The 19,354-nt window shown below is 48.3% G+C and overlaps 1 protein-coding gene across 1 annotated transcript; it reads right to left on the bottom strand.

Annotated features, from left to right (window-relative positions):
* Positions 1–1,829: 1,829 nt before the first annotated feature.
* On the bottom strand, positions 1,830–3,895 carry LOC123064800 (uncharacterized). Its single transcript, XM_044488201.1, has 2 exons — positions 2,460–3,895; positions 1,830–2,053 (listed from the first exon to the last, which is right to left on the bottom strand). Exons 1-2 carry the CDS (start codon positions 3,782–3,784, stop codon positions 2,032–2,034), a joined length of 1,347 nt encoding a protein of 448 aa, XP_044344136.1. The 5' UTR covers positions 3,785–3,895; the 3' UTR covers positions 1,830–2,031.
* Between the last annotated feature and the right edge of the window lie 15,459 nt (positions 3,896–19,354).

The following is a 19,354-nucleotide window of genomic DNA, read 5'->3' as shown; positions in this document are numbered from 1 at the left end:
ATGCGCACTGAAAAAAGCGTGATATGTCGAATGCTGAATTCTGTTTTTACTGATCATGGACAACATATGCTCAGAGAGGCAGTGTCAGAGTGTACTTGCCCTGCTTTACAAGCCAAAGCATGTATGTGGGAGTTAAACAATGTCGAATTCAGATCATCTATCTATACTCCCAATTTTAATGCTAGAATTAGCTTCAGTGTCAGCTTAAGATGCTACTCAGGCAGTATTCCCCCTAAATTAGTATTAGGAAGCATCAGTTTAAAAACAATTTCAGTGGAAACTCTAGACAAATATTTGCTCTTTTAGCTAGATTATCGCTACATTCATAACTGACAGACCAAGCTCTCCACCGCAATATGACCCTGTTCATTTCCTTTTTTATGGCATTAGCAGAACTCTCCTACACATACACAGGGTGCTTTGGAGATCAACGCATCGGAGGTGGGAGGTGAAGAGTGCAAGGTGGCTGATCATGCTCTCATGCTGCATGAAAACCACAAGGTTTCTTCTTCTCTTTGATAGGACAATCGATAAGCTCATCTGCATCAAATTCTTAGTAGCTGACTGTGCTAAAACTCGCCTTGTAGCAAGAGATGGAGGCTATTCATGCCAAGCTAATTCAACTTGAGAGGCAACTGGAGCAAAGGGATAAAGCCCTAGTGCTCACCGCACGGCAGCTGAACATGAAACTACAAGCAGGGGAGAAGCTCGCAGAGGAAGACCATCAACGTCTTTATGCAGTAATGACGTATGTGAGAAATATTCTGGATGAGGAAGGGAAAAGGATGAAAGTTCCATTGCTAGACCTCTTGAAAAGAGAGCAGGCTAACAGCAAAGAGCTCCAAGAGAATCGCCAAGAGCTGGTTCAGGTAAAAGTAAAAGCCTTTCAGTTTTTTAAAATTCTAGTTGCTCTGTTTTCCTCATTGGAAGGAGTTACATTGTTGCTAGAGGTTTTCCTCATTGAAATGATGATGATAATGTGCAAATGTGAAGGGTTTTGAGAACATGCTGATTAGTGGGAGCGCCGTTGTTGGAATCAAAAGGATGGGCCAACTTGATGAAAATCCTTTTCGCGCCACATGCAATTTGAAATACAGGGACAATGATCCAGAGGGAAAAGCTGCAAGGTTGGTCTCGTATTGGCAGGAGGAAATACAGAAGCCATTATGGCGTCCGTTTACTAATACTGAGGTCGATGAAGAAGATAAGGTGTCTATTCAATTTCCCTACAGCATTCATGCCCTTAAATTCTCTGAATTTTGTGTGAATAATCACTAGGGTGTTTTTGGACAATTGCAGGAGGTTATAGATGACAATGATCCAATACTAAGCAAGCTGCCATTTGATTATGGCGACAGCGTCTGCAATGCAGTGAAGGATGCACTGAGAGAGCTCAACGAGTATAGTCCTGACAAGCGGCGCATCATGAATGAGGTCTGGAACTTCCGGGAAGGGCGAAAAGCAACGATGACAGAGGTGATCACCTGCATTTTGGAGCAGTTGGCAGTGGCGGACCCAGGATTGCGAGGACAGGAATTCAAGATTCCCACAAAAAAATATTCAAATTCAATATAACCGGGTAGGTACAGCTGTTTGGTTGTATAACTGGAATGACAATAGTTCAATCAACTAACTTGGATGACTCGTGAGGACTGTCCAGGATGATGAAACTTGGTTTGCTTCCTAATAATAACTGGGATAATAATTAAGATGGCCTTAAAACACCTAATGAAATTTAAGAACTCATTGAACTATTGATACTTAGAAATAGAAGTTCAAAACACTATTATTAAGTTGATCAAACTACAGAAGTTCATATCTCTCAGCGCCGAACGAAACTGGGGTGCCATTTGAGTTTGCAAAACTAACAAGACTGACACAGCAAATAGAGAACACACACAAAGTCCAAATTTCAGCAAACTACAGACCATCTCCTCACCAAGTCCATGTGATCATCAGATGGATTAACACATCGCCACTCTATGCTCGACAGCAGAACATAGTATAGCAATCGAACCATGGAATTGACACCTAATTGCACAGAATCCTCAAGCTTTTGGATGTTCAGCAATCCATGAAAGAAAAAACACTTTAGTCACCAAATGCTAATTGTACAGAATATTTAACACTGGATTTGGACCTGAACATATATATTGGACCTTACGAATTTCTTAATAAGGCAACTAAGTTAGCATAGCTTTAGCTTCGGAGTAGAACTAAATTTCCAAACAAATATGTTCTCCAAGGAGATGGGCCTCAACAAGCTCTAGGCTGCAATTGTATGATAACTTCAAAAAGTGGCATGACAAGAGATTACACTATAAATGAAATATATAGCGCTAGAGATATCATGTCATATGGGGCTGCTTCAAACTAAACTTTACAAAGGTTACACCATCACTGACTTGTATCTAAAATGTTTTAACAGTTAAAAATAAATCCAGTGCACAGATCAATACCTTGTGAGATTCAGAAACTTGGGGAACTCCGATGTAAGGAAGGACTTGAGAAGGTGTGATTTTTCTTTGACCATGTCGGCATCTTCGCCATCGAGGTCTTCCTCTCCTTTAATATATGGAACAACTGAAATCATTTTGTTGGTAACCATATCCATCGTAACAACCGAAACCTTGTTAATCTTCTCTCTTTCCTCAGACAGCAAAAAGTGTATAATACTAGGGTCGTCCATGCTGACAAGAGGGTACTCGGGGACAGCATCGCGCGGGAGACATTCAGAGGTGTTGTGACGCCAGAATTCATAAGCTGTCACAAACGTATCCCGGTCCCACTCCATGTCAACACTCTCCGTTGCCTTCAAAACATCAGTGATAATTTTATAACCCTGGCGAGGTTCAAGTGGGCCACAGAGCTGACGGTCGGTGCGAACAACAGAAGTATACTTGAGAAGATCACCCCCACCAGTGACACATATGCTGCGGTTCACCTCAAGGAAACCTCTTTCTCGGTATCCAGGACGGTGATGGGTAGGTAACCCTAGATAAGAGATGGTAGGCGTTTCTGCGAATACATCATAAAATAGAATACCTCCTGTGTAGTAGGAAATCCAGCAAATACGGTTGTTGAACGTGGTGACAGCGCTAGTCGACCAATCGACGAGTCTCCAGTATTGATGCTCCTTGTGCTGGATGGGTATCTTATGAAGCTCCCATGTGCCATCATCATCCATAGCTGATACACGAGAGCGGATCATGCACACTTCAGCTTCCATCATGTCGTCTGGGCCTGGTATCTTAGTGATACTAGCCAGCTGTGCCACGACAAACTCATCTTCATGGCCAGGGGATGATCCACGAACGAGCCCTAGAGTGTTGGGCATAAAGTATCGACGTGTAGTGATTGCCTCCGTGTCTTCCTTGAAAAACGGAGGCAAGACCATTGGTATGGTGCAAAGGGGAAGGCGTTTGAACTCGATGTGCGGCACAGGATCTGAGGATGCCACGCAAACGAAGTTGTCAAACATGACGTGGAGGTCAAAGTAGACGAACCGGAAGAGAAGGAGGTCGCGGTGTGCGGCAGCCAGCTCGGCGCCCCTTCTGTTGGTGCCGCCGGGCCACCGCAGGTAGAGGCGGGAGACTGCAGGGGGCTCGGCGTGGAGGATGGCGACGTCGAAGGGCTCGCCGACGGAGGTGGACGAAGTGGCCCTCAGGGGCGCCACGGATTCGTCCGGGAAGCACCAGCCGCTGCAGTCGCCGTCCTCGCCCCTGTGGTAGATGAAGCGGTCCAGCATCATCCAGCCGGCCGCGGCGGATCCAGGCAAGACCATGGTCGCTGGATCGGGAGGCGCAGGGGTGGGGTGGCTAGGGTTTGGATAGGCGCAGGGGGGTGGCTAGGGTTTGGATAGGCGCAGGGGTGCGGTGGCTGTTTTCACGCGAGGAGAGATTGAGATCGAGATCTCGATCTATATATCTTCCTTTTTTTTTTGAGGGAAGATCTATATATCTTCCAAGTTTCGACGATGACGTGTGGGCCTTTCTTGGCTTTTCGATTGTGCGGTGGGCGATGGGGTGTGGGCCGGTCGATGGGCTGCTTATGTGCTCGCGGTCGTGGGGTCAGCAATGCGTTTGTGTTTGTCTCAGAAAAAAAAAGCAATGCGTTTGTGTCAGGTCGCGGCCTCTAGGGTTTTTCGCCGCTATTGCCTATTGCGTCGCTCTTGATGCCCTTTTTCGCTCGCATTCTTCCTTGCTTCTGGACGCGCTGGGTGGTAGTAGGTGCTTGTGTGCTGACTGCTGAGTGGTCCTGTGCGGCTCCCTGCTACTGTCGTCGGGGGTCTGCCCGCGGGCGGCGGCGGCGACGGCTTCGCGCTGGCCGTCGTTCCGTCGTGGGTGGTTGGCTGCTTCGTCCTGCTGCTGCACTTTCTTCGGCGTCTGCTGCACTTTCTTGGTAAGATTTCGCCTCCGTTGCTTTACTCTAGTCTCTTTTTCACATGCAGGTAGTGGACGGCAATGGCAGAAGCTACTCCCTCTAGTGAGATGATTAAGATCCCAGCTCATGAACCATCTAGTGAGATGATTGAGATGAAGCAAAACTCAAGAAATTTTACTCTAACAAAACTAAGAAATTTTAGGTGATGTGGGTTTTGTTACTACTGTATGGAGACAAAGCTTGCATACCTCATAGTATTCCGCTGTAGAAGCAAGCACAGGCCACAGGTTCGCCAAAGAATTGGATGACTAACCTTGTTTACTTCCACAGGTTGAGCCTGAAACCAATAAATTTAGCTCAACTCCCAAGTTCCAAAACTACAAGAAAGTCATTGCTTGTTGCTGCCAGAAAGAGAGGACAACAGCAAATAAGGGAAATTTATACCTTCATATCTCCAAGTTGAGCACTAGATGCACGGACCCGTACATCCAGTCTTTTTCAGGTCCCGGTGTAATCTTCAGTCGAAATCATTAAACATAGTCGACACTCCAGACAAGACAATATTCTGTGATGACAACAGACTCAAAACTGCAATGTCAGAGAAAACAAGATTTGATGTACAAACCTTATAAAGAGCTCTCCATGTGTCAACTGGGGATGATTGGATGCACTTGTCTATAACATGTTGCAATGGAGTGGTAAAGTGATTGTTGTAAATCCTGGGGTGGAAGAATATCTACAGATATTATGCAGCACTCTGAGAAGATTGAACTAAGACGAGCTTTCAAATGGAATACATCGCAAAAAAGTTCCAAGATCCCCTGGAATATATTGTCTGCTACGGTTACACCGAGACTACAAGGGGTTTAAACTGCATTCACTATTCATAAGGTCAAACTTTACTTTTTAGTATAAAGTGTAAACTAGCCTGAACTTTGCCTCGAGTTTATTAATGGCACTAAAACTTTCAAGCAGGCCAAAATGAACGCTAAAAACTTATGACACGGTTTCCCCCCACTCCATTTTATTATAAACGGAGCAAAAGCGCAAGTCAACATGGGCTGTTGCAAGCAATCGGGCCTACTCGAAGGATGGCAGACCAGAGTAAACTGAAAGTATAAAGAAGTCTACGACCTGAGAGTTTTCAACTTCACGCATCATTGCTACCACAAAGACAGACTGACGAATTGAAGAGTGCCATCTAAACAAACAGACAGACTACAGCCCTCGACCAAGTCAAGACAGAAGCATTAACCACAACAGGGGGATTATGCAAACCCCATCTTGTTTCACTCTGAATGAGCCTTCAGCGCCTCGTCTCGGGCCCTCTTCACGCAAGCTCTCAGCCCAACGCCCATGCAATCCTGAGCAGCTCGCCTCTTCGCCGATCTAGGAGTTGAATGCATCTTCTCAGCAGCACCGATTGGTCGCCCACACAGAGGATCTTCCATTGATGCAATGACAAGCTGATTTTTGCCAAGATCGCACGGGTGCTTGTCCACTGCGCGCCCTGAAAGCACATGTCATTACGCATAGTCCAAATGCTCCAAATGGTAGCAACACGCAATATTGGTAACAGACTTTTTGTTATTTAGGTTCCAGAAGGAAGATAGTTCATTCATATTATTAGGACTACTAAACCCAAAAGAGTCAGACACATCATTCCAGATTTGTTTAGCAACCATACACTCAAAGAATAGGTGATAAACAGTTTCATCCTCATCACAGAACAAACATTTTAAATTTTCCACTTCCCTTCTTTTATTCAGATTATCTCTGGTAAGAATCTTGTTATGGAAAGCTAACCATAGGAAAACTAAATATCTGTGAGGCACGACGATTTTCCAAATTTTTTTCCAGATAGGGGTAGAAACCCCACCCCAATTAATCATGTTATAGAAAGACTTAACCAAGTAGATTCCCGACGATTCCAACATCCAAATGGGTTGGTCTACCTCACCAGTAATGGGCAAGTTAGATATGATACGGATCATGTCATGCCATCTCTCCATAAACCCAGCCTCTCCACACATCTGTTGAAGGTAAGTTTCAGAGTAGAACCATCCCACACCTCAGAAACTGCACAATGCTGTTGTTGGCATATTTCATATACATCCCAAAATTGGGTTTTAAGGGAAGAATCCCCCACCCACACGTCATCCCAAAAGCTGATCTTTTCACCACTCCCCAACTTCCATTTATAGAAATGTCTAATTCCTTCAAAATCCCAGGTAACGCCCTTCCAGAAGGGAGACCCCACATTCTGTTTAGCTCACAACACATTGGGTTTGCCAGTTTTGTATTTGTGATCAACCAGTCTCACCCAGTTTTTGTCACTGTCCATAAAATATCTTTTCGCCCAGGAAGCTAGCAGGGCCATATTAAATTCTCTCAAGTTGGGTACCCCGAGACCACCAAAGTTTTTTTCCGAGAGATTAGCCCCCAGTTAGCAAGATGATACTTATGTTCATCTCCTAGGTTCCCCCAGAAAAAGTGAGCCATCTGCGAAGTGATGGCTTTGATTGCCCATTTGGGAAATTTGATGACAGACATTAGATACATAGGGACATTGGCAATACAAGCTTTGAGGAGGACTAACTTTGCTTCATAGCTAAGTAGTCTCCCCTTCCAGCCACATATTCTTTTGATAATTTTGTCTATGACATACTGAATGTCTTCTCTCCTCAATTTGAGGTAGTGTAATGGAACTCCTAGGTATTTTAGAGGGAAATCCCCCAACTTACAGCAAAAAAATTGGGAAAGTATTTTAGCATCATTTTCATTCATATTGATTGGCACTACCTCACATTTGTCATAGTTGATTTTCAACCTAGAGAGGTTTACAAAGCATGCAAGTAGCCATTTAAAATTCCTAACATATTCAGGTTTAGGGTTAAGAAAAAGGATTGTATCATCCGCATACTGCAGACATATCATCCCTTGTGGGATGATATGGGGAACAATCCCAGAGATAATATTACTGTTAATAGCTTTGGCCAGCATACGAGAGAACATGTCAGCCACCAAATTGAAAAGCATGGGGGAACTGGGATCCCCTTGTTTGAGTCCTTTCCCCCCCCCCCCACAAAGTAAGGCCCAAGGACATCATTGATTTTAACACAGAAAGAGCTTTGTTGCAGAATGGAGAGGTTCCATCTGATCCACTTAGCTCCAAAACCCCTAGAAGTTAGCATTTCTACTAGGAAATGCCAGTTCACCCGATCATAGGCTTTCTCATAGTCTATTTTGAGAACAATCCCGAACTCATTAGATTTATGGACTTCATGAATGGCCTCATGAGCAGTAACTACACTTTCTAGAATAAACCTGCCTCTCACAAAAGCAGATTGGCAGGGAGATAGGAGCCTATGACCTACAGGGCCAACCCTGTTTGTCATAGCTTTACTAAAGATCTTAACAGAGCAGTTACTCAAACAAATTGGTCTAAATTTCCTCATATTCTTGGCATCTGGCTCTTTAGGGATCAGAGTAACAATAGAATAATTTAGTCTCTGGATATCCAGGGTTCCATTTTCAAAATCTCTAACCAGAGCCATAAAATCGTGCTTGATGACCTCCTAGAAGTGTTGATAAAAGAGAAATGAGAGGCCATCAGGGCCAGGGGCCCCATTAGCATATGAACCCATGATGGCTTCTTTAATTTCCTCTTCTGAGAAGGGTCTTTCCAGGGAAACATTCTCTGCATCTGTTACCATTTCTTCCTCAGACCAAAACTGGTCATCTAAATGGATATTAGGTCTTGGTTCAAAACCAAAAAGGATTTTATAGAAGTCAGTGGCCACATCCAGCATGTCTTTAGTGGAGTATACAGGCCCATCCGGCCCTTCCAGGATAGACAGCTGATTTTCCTTCTACGTTGGTTAGCAATAGCATGGAAATAAGTTGTGTTTCTATCCCCCTCCTTAATCTTCCTATCTCTAGATCTCTGCCACATGGCATTTTTTCCTCTTTTCTCTAGATTTCTTCAAGTTCCTCTTTGATTTGTTTCATACTGAGGACATCCCTGTCGTGGTCCTAAGTCTGACAGTAGAATGGGGGGTAGCTATGGAGAGGCAAGATCCTAGCTATGGAGCAGTTGTATACGCAAGGGATGTACGAGTTCAAGCCCTTCTCGGAGGAAGTAACAGCCCTACGTCTCGGAGCCCGGAGGCGGTCGACTGGATTATATGCGTATGAATTACAGGGGTGCGAACCCTTTACACTGAGGAGGGGGGTGGCTTATATAGTGTGTGCCAGACCCCTCCGACCCTTAGTTATGCAGGGTTTAAAGTACATAAAGATGGGCGTTACTGGTAACGTCTTACATAAAGTGTCATCATGACCATAAAGGCTATTTAATTAAAGACCGTTCGGATGCAGAGTGGCTCTTGATCTTCTGGCGGTCGAGTGAATCTTCATGGTCGAGTGCCTTCGAGTCTGTCGAGTGGAATCCCTCTTGGTCGACTGGACGGCAGTTTATTCTGAAGGTGTCCTTGGGGAGGGTACTTTGGCCAGGTCCGTGACCCTAGGTACATGACTTCATCATTAGCCCCCGAATGGATCGAGGTTTGAGTGAGGAAGGAGTTGGTAATCTTTCCGACCCGTTTTTGTTATTTGAACATGTCTCATCTTGGACCAATAAGTCTTTGCAATGACGGCAGCAACTTTTCTTTCAGTCGCCTTGATCCATTCCTTTCTTCTGTCGAGTGAACTTTTGAACTGAATGAACTTCTGAGCGACGGATCGCAGGAAATCTTATCGTCTGACAGATTGATCTGCTGTTGGCGGATTTTGCGGGATCCGAATTTTAGGAAGCGCGCGAAGCGGGGCGGCTCGCTGTACTCGGATGGGATAGGGCGTGGACGCCTCGATTTCCGCGCCTCCTTTTTCGCCACGTATCGTGCGTGCGCGACTGTTTCGGGATGTGACAGGATTGCCCGGGCCTACTTGTCAGCCACTCGGAAGCGGCTTTATATAAAGCATCGGGCGAGGGTTTTTGAACAGTGCCTTCTCATTCTTCTTCTCCGCCCTCTTCGTCTCCGCCCGCTCTGCCTGTTCTCGCCTCCGCCCACCCACTCCTCGCGTGCCCCGCCGGCGACCATGGTGAAGGAGAAGACGACGGCTTTAGAGCACGCGAAGAAGGCAACGGCGACGGGGAAGGCGAAGGGGAGACCGTCCAGTCAGGGCGGATCTTCATCGAGGTCTCGCCTGCCGCAAGGTTGGGTCCAAGGGGATTGGATCCGCTCGACCATCACCGAGGCGGATCTCAATGATATGGACAACGAGGGTCTGATCCTCCACGGGTCGGCCAGGCTCCCGGGGTCCGATTGGCAACCGCAGCCGCAGGAGGGTGAGTGCGTTCTCCTAGCCACCCATGTAGATCGAGGGTTTTCTCTGCCGCCGAGTGTTTTCTTCCGAGGGTTTCTGAACTTTTTTGGGGCGCAACTCCACCATTTCACCCCCAATTCCATCGCCTATCTTGCTGCTTTCGTGTCTATGTGCGAGAACTTCCTGGGTTGTCGACCACACTGGGGTCTCTTCAAGCACATATTCACTTGTCGGTCACAGACATTGAAAAAGGCGAGTCCTGACGATGATAGGACTAGGGTTATCCAGATGTGCGGGGGTTTAGGGATTCAGATGAGGAGTAAGAGCACTTTCCCGGCCATGACCCTTCCTGAGTCGGTCAGAGGGTGGCAGTCGACTTGGTTCTACTGCCGAGACGAGTCGACGCCGGGGCAGTCGACTGGTCTCCCTCTGTTCTCCATGGACCGAGTGAACAAACCCTTTTCTCTGAAGGTGCTTCCTGAAGAGAAACCTCAAGTAAGAATGTTGATGGAGCGCATGGTCCAGCTTGTTCGAGACGGAGTGACGGGTATGGATCTTCTGGAGGTCTTCCTGAGACGGCGTATCCAACCGCTTCAGTACCGAGGCCATCCGATGTGGCTGTACTGTGGAACTGAAGACACCACTCAGGTCCATCCAGAGGCAGTCGACGACGCCACACTGGAGAGGTGGGTGGCCGCTATCACAGGGAATAAGGACAACCCACGGGGGGCTAGGAGGATCCCACCACTCGACCATTCCTACACACCGGACACGGTATGACCACTTATCTCCGATTGCAATCTTGCTTCATTCATTCTGCTTTGCTGCGAATCGGTCGATTGACCTTTGTTTTGTTTTGTTGTCTGCCAGGCTACCACTGAGTTGTACTCAATGCCCAATGGAGCGCAAACGCCGACTGAAGAGGAGGAAGGAAGTGGGGGCGAAAGCCCAGAGGAGTGGGAATCGAATGCTGACGACGATGACGATGGTGAAGACTCTGGCGAGGAGGAAGAGGAGGAGGAGGAGGAGGAAGTTGTACCTCCGCACTCGGAGAGACGTTCGAAGCTTGCCCATGATCCCGCGGTCAAGCGCGGCAAGGGGGTCGCAACCGTCACCCAATCGACCAAGCGCCCACGGACTACTTCTCCGGCACCGACTGAGAAAGCTCCGAAGCAGTCTCGAGTGATGCCGCCGAAGCCGGCAAAAGTCTTGCCGAAGATGAAGATGGTGATCCCCACAATCTCAGGGTAATGTTGCAACTTGAGCTTTCCTGTTTCATGAACTTGTTATTGGTCGACCCATGAGCCAACTGACTGACTTATGGGACTGCAGCGCTGCTACTTCTGATACCTCGGCCAGGGCCGAAGACCACGAGATGGAGGATGCTGTTACTTCAAGACTTGGTACGACTCCGGTAGTTCTGTCCTTAGTCGATTGACTTCTTGTCTCTAATTTTGATTTGTTTCTGCAGCTTCGTCTAACGTCGTTATTGACCTTCCTGATGACAACGACGAGGAGCCCCTGAGGCAGAGGAGGAGCAGGAAAGCGTCTGCTGGCAAGGCGACTCAGGACGTGCCAGCACCCGAGACATTGACCATGGAGGGAGACAATGTCACTCGGCCTTCCGTGTCCTTTGCGGTGCCGTTGACGAGTGCTCGCCCTTCATCGTCGAGTGCTGCACAACCTTCACTTTTCTCAACCCACCACGTCCCAGAAGACCAAGCTAGCGCTGCTAAAGAAGCAATACGCCAGGCGGGGGTCATGATGGAGCGAGTGAAGGCGATCCGAGAAGCCAGCCAAGCAGCATATGACGCCAGTTCGGCTCTTCATAGTAATGTTCAGGTCAGTCGGTCACTGCCTGTTCTGTTAGGATATGATATCTGAAAAATCCTTCTTTCTGAAATTCCTAGGGTTTGTCCTACACCCACTGGGTGTGTCGATTGAAATTCCAGGTTAGTGGGGGCAAGCTGAGTGCACCCACTAGGTGTAGTCCCCAAGGCTATGGTCGACTGCTAGCAGTCGACTATAGTCTTTATGTCTTAAGTTTATTTTTTACTCGACTAGGTCGAATGGGTTCATAGACCGGTGGGGGCACGCTGAGTGCACCCACTGGGTGTAGTCCCCGAGACTGTGGTCGACTGCTGGCAGTTGACTATAGTCTGAAGAACACCTCCTGTTTTTTTTGGGTCGACTGGTCGACTCTAGCTGGTAAAACTAGTGGGGGCACGCTGAGTGCACCCACTGGGTGTAGTCCCCGAGACTATGGTCGAACGTTTGTGTTCGGCCGTAGTCTTAGAAAATGTTATAATTTTTCCTTAGTCACTCGGAAGTGAATTGTCTTTGACATCTGTCGACTGGTTTTTTTGTAGAAATCCTGTGACCTTGCGGCTCGCTATACTGAGATGGAGAACAAGCACATCCAGCTCGACCTTGATCTGAAACTGGCCCAGGAGAACTTAGCGAAAGCGAAGGAGGAAGCTAAAGGTATGTTTGGTGAGGCCCTTGATGACTGCCTTTGCTTCTCATTTGTTTCGGAGTCTGATCTCACTGTAATTTTGCAGACAAAGTGAAGGATGCTCTGAGGAAGAAAGACCTTGAATTGGCTGAGATGCAGAAAACAGCTTTAGAGAAGACCAAGCTCGCAGATGAGAAGTTGTCTTCAGTCACCAAGCTTGAAGAAGAAAACACCAATCTGAAAGCTGCTCTTGACGCTGCCAATCAGGAGGTCAGTCGACTGAAAAGCGATAAGATTGCCCTGAATGATAAGGCCAACGAGTTGGCGGGAAAGAAGAATGATCTTGAGGCTTATCTGGGTGGACTCGCCAAAAAGTTGTTCCTCATGCTTGAAGGTAATCTTTTGCATCAAACAGACATTTTAACTGCGATCTTTCCATTCGACTATTGTCTTGACTCGGTGGCTGTGCTTGCAGAATTTTGTCAGAACTTTGAAGAGGAGACTGACCGACTGGAAGTAAACTTGGATCCCATCAATTCTCCCATGAAAGATGAAGTCGCCATGAACGTGCTTCGGCTTGAATCTCGCGTTGCCGCCATCATCGACTATCTCGCCAGGCTGAAGATCACAACTTCCCGCATCGACACGACACTCTGGCCAAGAGAGACGCTCCAGAATGAGCTCGAGTCCCTGATGACTCGACTGAATGAGGTCCCAAGTCGAGTGCAGGAGTGGAAAAAGTCTTCTGCCAGGTGCGGTGCGGATGTTGCTCTGTCTTTGGTCCGCGTTCATTGCAAGGATGCGCACGAGGACAAGCTGGCGTCTCTCAGGGTGGCTAACACCAAGAAGTATGACTTCCGATCTTTCATGGAGACCTTCATCACCGCTGCCACTCGGATTGCAGATGGAATCGACATGGACGAGTTCGTTGCACCTTCCAGCCCTCCACAGGAGGGGTAAAAAACTTCTAAGCTCGATACTTTAAATTTGCCTCGGTATGCCGAGTGATTTTTGTAACCGACAAACCTTAACAGGCTTTAGCGCCTGAGCACTTTCGGTTCCGTTAGGCTTTATCTGAACCTGGATTCGATGTTGAATATGTTTGCATTCGGTTTGAGGTGTCTTTTGCAGGTTAAAGCGAAGTGCTCATTGCAATCAACTTGTTCCCCAATATGCTTAGGCGAGCACTGGGCTGCAGCTAAGCCCCCGAGTGGGAGGTCTGCTCTCCACTCAGTATCATTTTCAAAAACTTAGGCGAGCACTGGGCCGCAGCTAAGCCCCCGAGTGGGAGGTCTGCTCTCTACTCGGTAGGATTTTCAAAAACTTAGGCGAGCACTGGGCTGCAGCTAAGCTCCCGAGTGGGAGGTCTGCTCTCCACTCGGTAGGATTTTCAAAAACTGAGGCGAGCACTGGGCCACAGCTAAGCCCCCGAGTGGGAGGTCTGCTCTCCACTTGGTAGGATTTTCAAAAACTTAGGCGAGCACTGGGCTGCAGCTAAGCCCCCGAGCGGGAGGTCTGCTCTCCACTCGGTGGGATTTTCAAAAACTTAGGTGAACACTGGGCTGCAGCTAAGCCCCCGAGTGGGAGGTCTGCTCTCCACTCGGTAGGATTTTCAAAACTTAGGCGAGCACTGGGCTGCAGCTAAGCCCCCGAGTGGGAGGTCTGCTCTCCACTTGGTAGGATTTTCAAAAACTTAGGCGAGCACTGGGCTGCAGCTAAGCCCCCGAGTGGGAGGTATGCTCCCCACTCGGTAGGATTTCTGTGGCGTACCTTTGAAGGAGAGGGTAGCAGTCGAACTGCACCTCGTCCTCCTTGCGGAGCGCACATTGTATTTGTGGCGTAGCTCGGAGGGAGAGGGTAGCAGTCGACCTGCACCTCGTCCTCCTTGCGGAGCGCATGTTGTATTTGTGGCGTAGCTCGGAGGGAGAGGGTAGCAGTCGACCTGCACCTCGTCCTCCTTGCGGAGCGCACGTTGTATTTGTGGCATAGCTCGGAGGGAGAGCGTAGCGGTCGATCTGCACCTCGTGAACTTAGGCGAGTACTTGGACTGCAGGTAAGCCTCCGAGTGAAAGGTTGGCTTACGACTCGGTAGGATTTTGTTTAACTTAGGCGAGTACTTGGACTGCAGCTAAGCCTCCGAGTGGAAGGCTGGCTTACCACTCGGTAGGATTTTGTTTAACTTAGGCGAGTACTTGGACTGCAGCTAAGCCTCCGAGTGGAAGGCTGGCTTACCACTCGGTAGGATTTTGTTTAACTTAGGCGAGTACTTGGACTGCAGCTAAGCCTCCAAGCGGAAGGCTGGCTTACCACTCGGTAGGATTTTGTTTAACTTAGGCGAGTACTTGGACTGCAGCTAAGCCTCCGAGTAGAAGGCTGGCTTACCACTCGGTAGGATTTTGTTTATCTTAGGCGAAACGGATTTCGCAGCTAAGCCCCCGAGTGGAAGGCTAGCTTACCACTCGGTAGGATTTTGTTTATCTTAGGCGAAACGGGTTTCGCAGCTAAGCCCCCGAGTGGGAGGCTGGCTTACCACTCAGTAGGATTTTGTTTATCTTAGGCGAAACGGATTTCGCAGCTAAGCCACCCACTGGGGGATTGCTTTATGTTGACAAAAGTAATAACAATTACTGGGAAAATTATAAAGCTCTTGTCTTTGATAAATAAACTACAGAAGTACTTTTATTACAACTCAACCGAGTGAATATTTAAGTGTAAAAGGGGCGGAGAAGATCCGCGTTCCAGGCTCGGGGCTCGTCGATGTTGTGCTCGACGTTGTAAAGACGGTACGCTCCATTGTGGAGAACCTTGGTGACGACGAAGGGGCCTTCCCAAGAAGGAGCAAGTTTATGGGGTTTCTGCTGATGCACTCGGAGAACCAAATCTCCTTCCTGGAAGGCTCGACTCTTCACGTTTTTGGCATGGAAGCGACGCAAGTCATGTTGGTAAATGGTCGACCGGATCAGAGCCATCTCCCTTTCTTCCTCCAGGAGGTCGACTGCATCATGCCGTGCTTGTTCTGCTTTAGCTTCATTGTAGAGCTCGACTGGAGGAGCATTGTGGAGCAGATCACTCGGCAAGACCGCTTCGGCTCTGTAGACCAAGAAGAACGGAGTTCTCCCAGTCGACCGGTTAGGCGTGGTCCTTAACCCCCAAAGCACCGAGGGAAGTTCGTCGACCCATGCTCCAGCCGCATGCTTGAGATCACGCATCAGCCGGGGTTTCAACCCTTTGAGAATCAAGCCATTGGCCCGCTCTGCTTGTCCATTCGACTGAGGATGGGCGACTGAAGCATAGTCGACTCGTGTGCCCTGAGAAGTGCAGAACGCCCTGAATTCCTCTGAATCGAAGTTTGACCCGTTGTCGGTGATGATGCTGTGTGGGACTCCATATCTGAATATTAATTCTCTGATGAAGCTGACAGCAGTACCGGCATCAAGGTTCTTGATGGGTTTAGCCTCGATCCACTTTGTGAACTTGTCGACTGCTACCAGCACATGCGTAAAACCACTTCTGCCTGTTCTCAGGGGCCCTACCACATCCAACCCCCATACATCGAAGGGCCAGACGAGTGGTATGGTCTTCAAAGCTGATGCGGGCTTGTGTGACATATTGGAGTAAAATTGACATCCCTCGCACTTGTCGACTATCTCCTTTGCCATCTCGTTCGCTCTTGGCCAATAAAATCCGGCTCGGTATGCTTTGGCCACGATGGTCCGAGAGGACGCATGATGGCCACAGGTCCCCGAGTGGATATCATCCAGAATTATTCGACCTTCTTCTGGTGTTATGCATTTCTGACTGACTCCAGTCACGCTTTCTCTGTACAGCTGTCCCCTCATCACAGTAAAGGCTTTAGATCGGCGGACGATCTGTCGAGCCTCTTCTTCGTCTTCCGGGAGCTCTTTCCTCAATATATATGCGATGTATGGTACTGTCCAATCGGGAGTGATCACCAAAGCTTCCATGATCAGGTCGACCACTGCCGGCACTTCGACCTCAGTCGGGTCTGTGATACTCTTGGGCTGCGGAGTTTCTTCAGTAAAAGGATCTTCTATGACTGACGGAGTATGGATATGCTCCAAGAACACATCACTAGGAATGTCTTCTCTCTTGGAACCTATCTTCGCCAAATCGTCAGCCGCTTCATTCTTCAATCGGGGTATGTGATGGAGCTCCAACCCTTCGAATTTCTTTTCAAGCTTCCTCACTGCATTGCAGTATCCAGTCATGGTTGGGCTTCTAACGTCCCACTCCTTCATCACCTGATTGACCACCAAATCTGAGTCGCCATAAACCATAAGGCGACGGACGCCGAGTGAGATGGCCATGCGCAACCCATACAAGAGTGCTTCATACTCTGCTTCATTGTTGGAGGAATCAAAGTGGATCTGGAGCACATATCTGAGCTTATCTCCTCGGGGGGAAACCAGAACAACCCCAGCACCAGAACCATTTAACATCTTAGATCCATCAAAGAACATGGTCCAATGCTGCGAGTGAACATGAGTCGGCTGCTGTTGTTCAATCCACTCGGCAAGGAAATCAGCTATAGCCTGGGACTTAATGGCTTTCTTTGCCTCAAATTTGATATCAAGGGGAAGAAGTTCAATCGCCCACTTAGCCACTCGACCAGTTGCATCTCTGTTGTGCAGAATCTCTGACAATGGTGCGTCGCTGATGACTGTAATGTCATGGTCAGAGAAATAATGAGCAACCTTCTTCATGGTCATGTAGATTCCATATACGAGCTTCTGATAATGAGGATATCTTTGTTTTGATGGAGTCAAAACTTCCGAGAGATAATACACTGGGGCGCTGAACTTTGAAGGTCTTACCTTCCTCTTCCAGCTCGACCATAAGTACTGTACTGACGACCTGTCCTGTGGCTGCAATGTAAATCAACAGAGGCTCTTTGCTGATTGGAGCAGCAAGCACCGGCTGGGTGGAGAGCAGGGCTTTTAGCTCGGCAAACGCTGCATCAGCTTCTGGAGTCCACTCGAACTTGTCTGCCTTTTTCATCAGTCGATAAAGAGGCAACGCCTTTTCACCGAGGCGAGAGATGAATCGACTTAACGCGGCCAAGCATCCAGTAAGCTTCTGGACATCGTGCACGCGCACAGGGTGTTTCATTCGGAGTATGGTGCCAACCTTTTCTGGGTTAGCATCGATTCCTCGTTCTGAAACGAGAAAACCGAGTAACTTTCGGCCAGGTACTCCGAATGTGCACTTTGAAGGATTAAGCTTGATATCGTATCTCCTGAGATTGGCAAATGTTTCGGCTAGGTCAGTCAACAGGTCGGAACCCTGTCGAGACTTGACCACGATATCATCCATGTACGCTTCCACGTTCCGACTGATTTGAGTGAGTAGACACTTTTGAATCATCCTCATGAATGTGGCTCCGGCATTCTTGAGACCGAATGGCATGGTGATATAGCAGAAGCACCCGAATGGAGTGATGAAAGCTGTTTTGATTTCGTCAGGTCCATACAGACGGATCTGATGATACCCGGAATAGGCGTCTAAAAAAGACAATCTCTCGCACCCCACGGTCGAGTCGACAATTTGGTCGATGCGAGGGAGGGGAAAATGATCTTTCGGGCAGGCCCGATTGATATGTTTGAAATCAATGCACATGCGAAGTGAGTTGTCCTTCTTGGGAACCATGACGACATTGGCGAGCCACTCGGAGTGGTATATCTCTCGGATAAACTCTGCTGCAAGGAGTCGAGCCACCTCCTCGCCAATGGCTTTTTTCTTCTGAATGGCGGACCGTCGAAGATGTTCTTTAACAGGTTTCGCTTTTGAGTCGACTCTAAGGTGATGCTCAGCCAGCCCCCTGGGAACACCCGGCATGTCAGCTCGCTTCCATGCGAAGATGTCCCAGTTCTCACGGAGGAACTGGATGAGCGCTTCTTCCTATTTGGAGTCGAGTGTTGTGGAAATATGGGTCGGAGCTGCGTTGGGATCGGTCGGGTGAATGTGAACAGGTTTCGTCTCTCCAGACGACTGAAACGCTGATTCTGTGGCAAGCTTCTTGGCCCGCAACAACTCACTCGGATCTGTATTTTTCTTATATCCTTCCAGCTCTACTATTGTTATCTGGGAATCGGCAATTTTTGAGCCTTTCTGAAAACACTCTTCTGCTTTCTTCCGATTGCCAGTGACAGTGATCACACCTTTGGGGCTGGGCATCTTCAATTTGAGGTACACGTAACACGGTCGAGCCATGAACCGTGCATAAGCAGGTCTCCCCAAAATAGCGTGGTAAGCACTCTGAAAATCTACGACTTCAAAAGTCAGCTTCTCTTTGCGGAAATGCTTCGAGTCGCCGAACACTACATCCAGAGCTATTTGGCCGAGTGACTCAGCCTTCTTTCCAGGAATGACTCCGTGAAAACTCATGTTACTGGAGCTGAGCCTGGACATCGGAATGCCCATTCCCTTGAGCGTTTCTGCATACAGTATATTCAATCCACTGCCGCCATCCATCAATACCTTCGTCAGCCGAGTGCCTTCGACGACTGGGTCGACCACCAGCGCTTGCCTCCCAGGGGTGGCAATATGAGTGGGGTGATCGGACTGGTCGAATGTAATGGGAGTTTTGCGACCATCTCAGATAGCTTGGCGTCGCCGGGGCGACCATATTCACCTCGCGGTTGATCACTTTCAGTCGACTTTTGCTCTCTACATCAGCAAAAATCATCAGGGTGGAATTGACATGGGGGTAACCTCCATCGCTGTCCTCCTTGTCCTCAGCCTTGTCGGACTCCTTCTCTTTGTCCTTGGGCTGCTTGCCTTGAAACTGCTGGATCAAGAGCCGACACTAGCGAGTGGTATGCTTAGGGTAGATGAAGTTACCCTCTTCATATTTCTACGTGTGGATGTGACACGGCAGATCCATCACGTCATTTCCTTCTTTATCTTTTACCTTCTTGGGGTTCCAAGATTCTTTGGGCTTTCCTTTGAATTTGCCCTGAGTCACGGCCAGAGCCTCTCCAGGAGCAGCTGGTTCGGCCTTCCGCTTCTGCTTCCGATTGGAGTTTCCTTTCTCCGACTGACTCGGCTTGTACTTGCCGCTCCGGAGTCGGTCCTCTTCTTCACCATTGACGTACTTCGAGGCGATTTCCATCATTCGACTCAAGGTCATATCTCCGGTCCGACCGAACTTTAGGCTCAACTCTCTGT

The sequence above is a fragment of the Triticum aestivum genome, chromosome 3B (assembly GCF_018294505.1).
Source record: "Triticum aestivum cultivar Chinese Spring chromosome 3B, IWGSC CS RefSeq v2.1, whole genome shotgun sequence".
In the NCBI taxonomy this organism is placed as follows: Eukaryota; Viridiplantae; Streptophyta; class Magnoliopsida; order Poales; family Poaceae; genus Triticum; species Triticum aestivum.
This window is presented reverse-complemented; position numbering and strand designations above follow the sequence as displayed.

What these genes read in the sequence shown, in the direction of transcription:
- LOC123064800 (XM_044488201.1), bottom strand. Translation starts at nt 3,784, where the DNA reads ATGGTCTTGCCTGGATCCGCCGCGGCCGGCTGGATGATGCTGGACCGC. An exon ending in AAGTTTCTGAATCTCACAAG is followed by an intron (nt 2,054 to 2,459) that starts GTATTGATCTGT and finishes AACATCCAAAAG; the next exon opens with CTTGAGGATTCTGTGCAATT.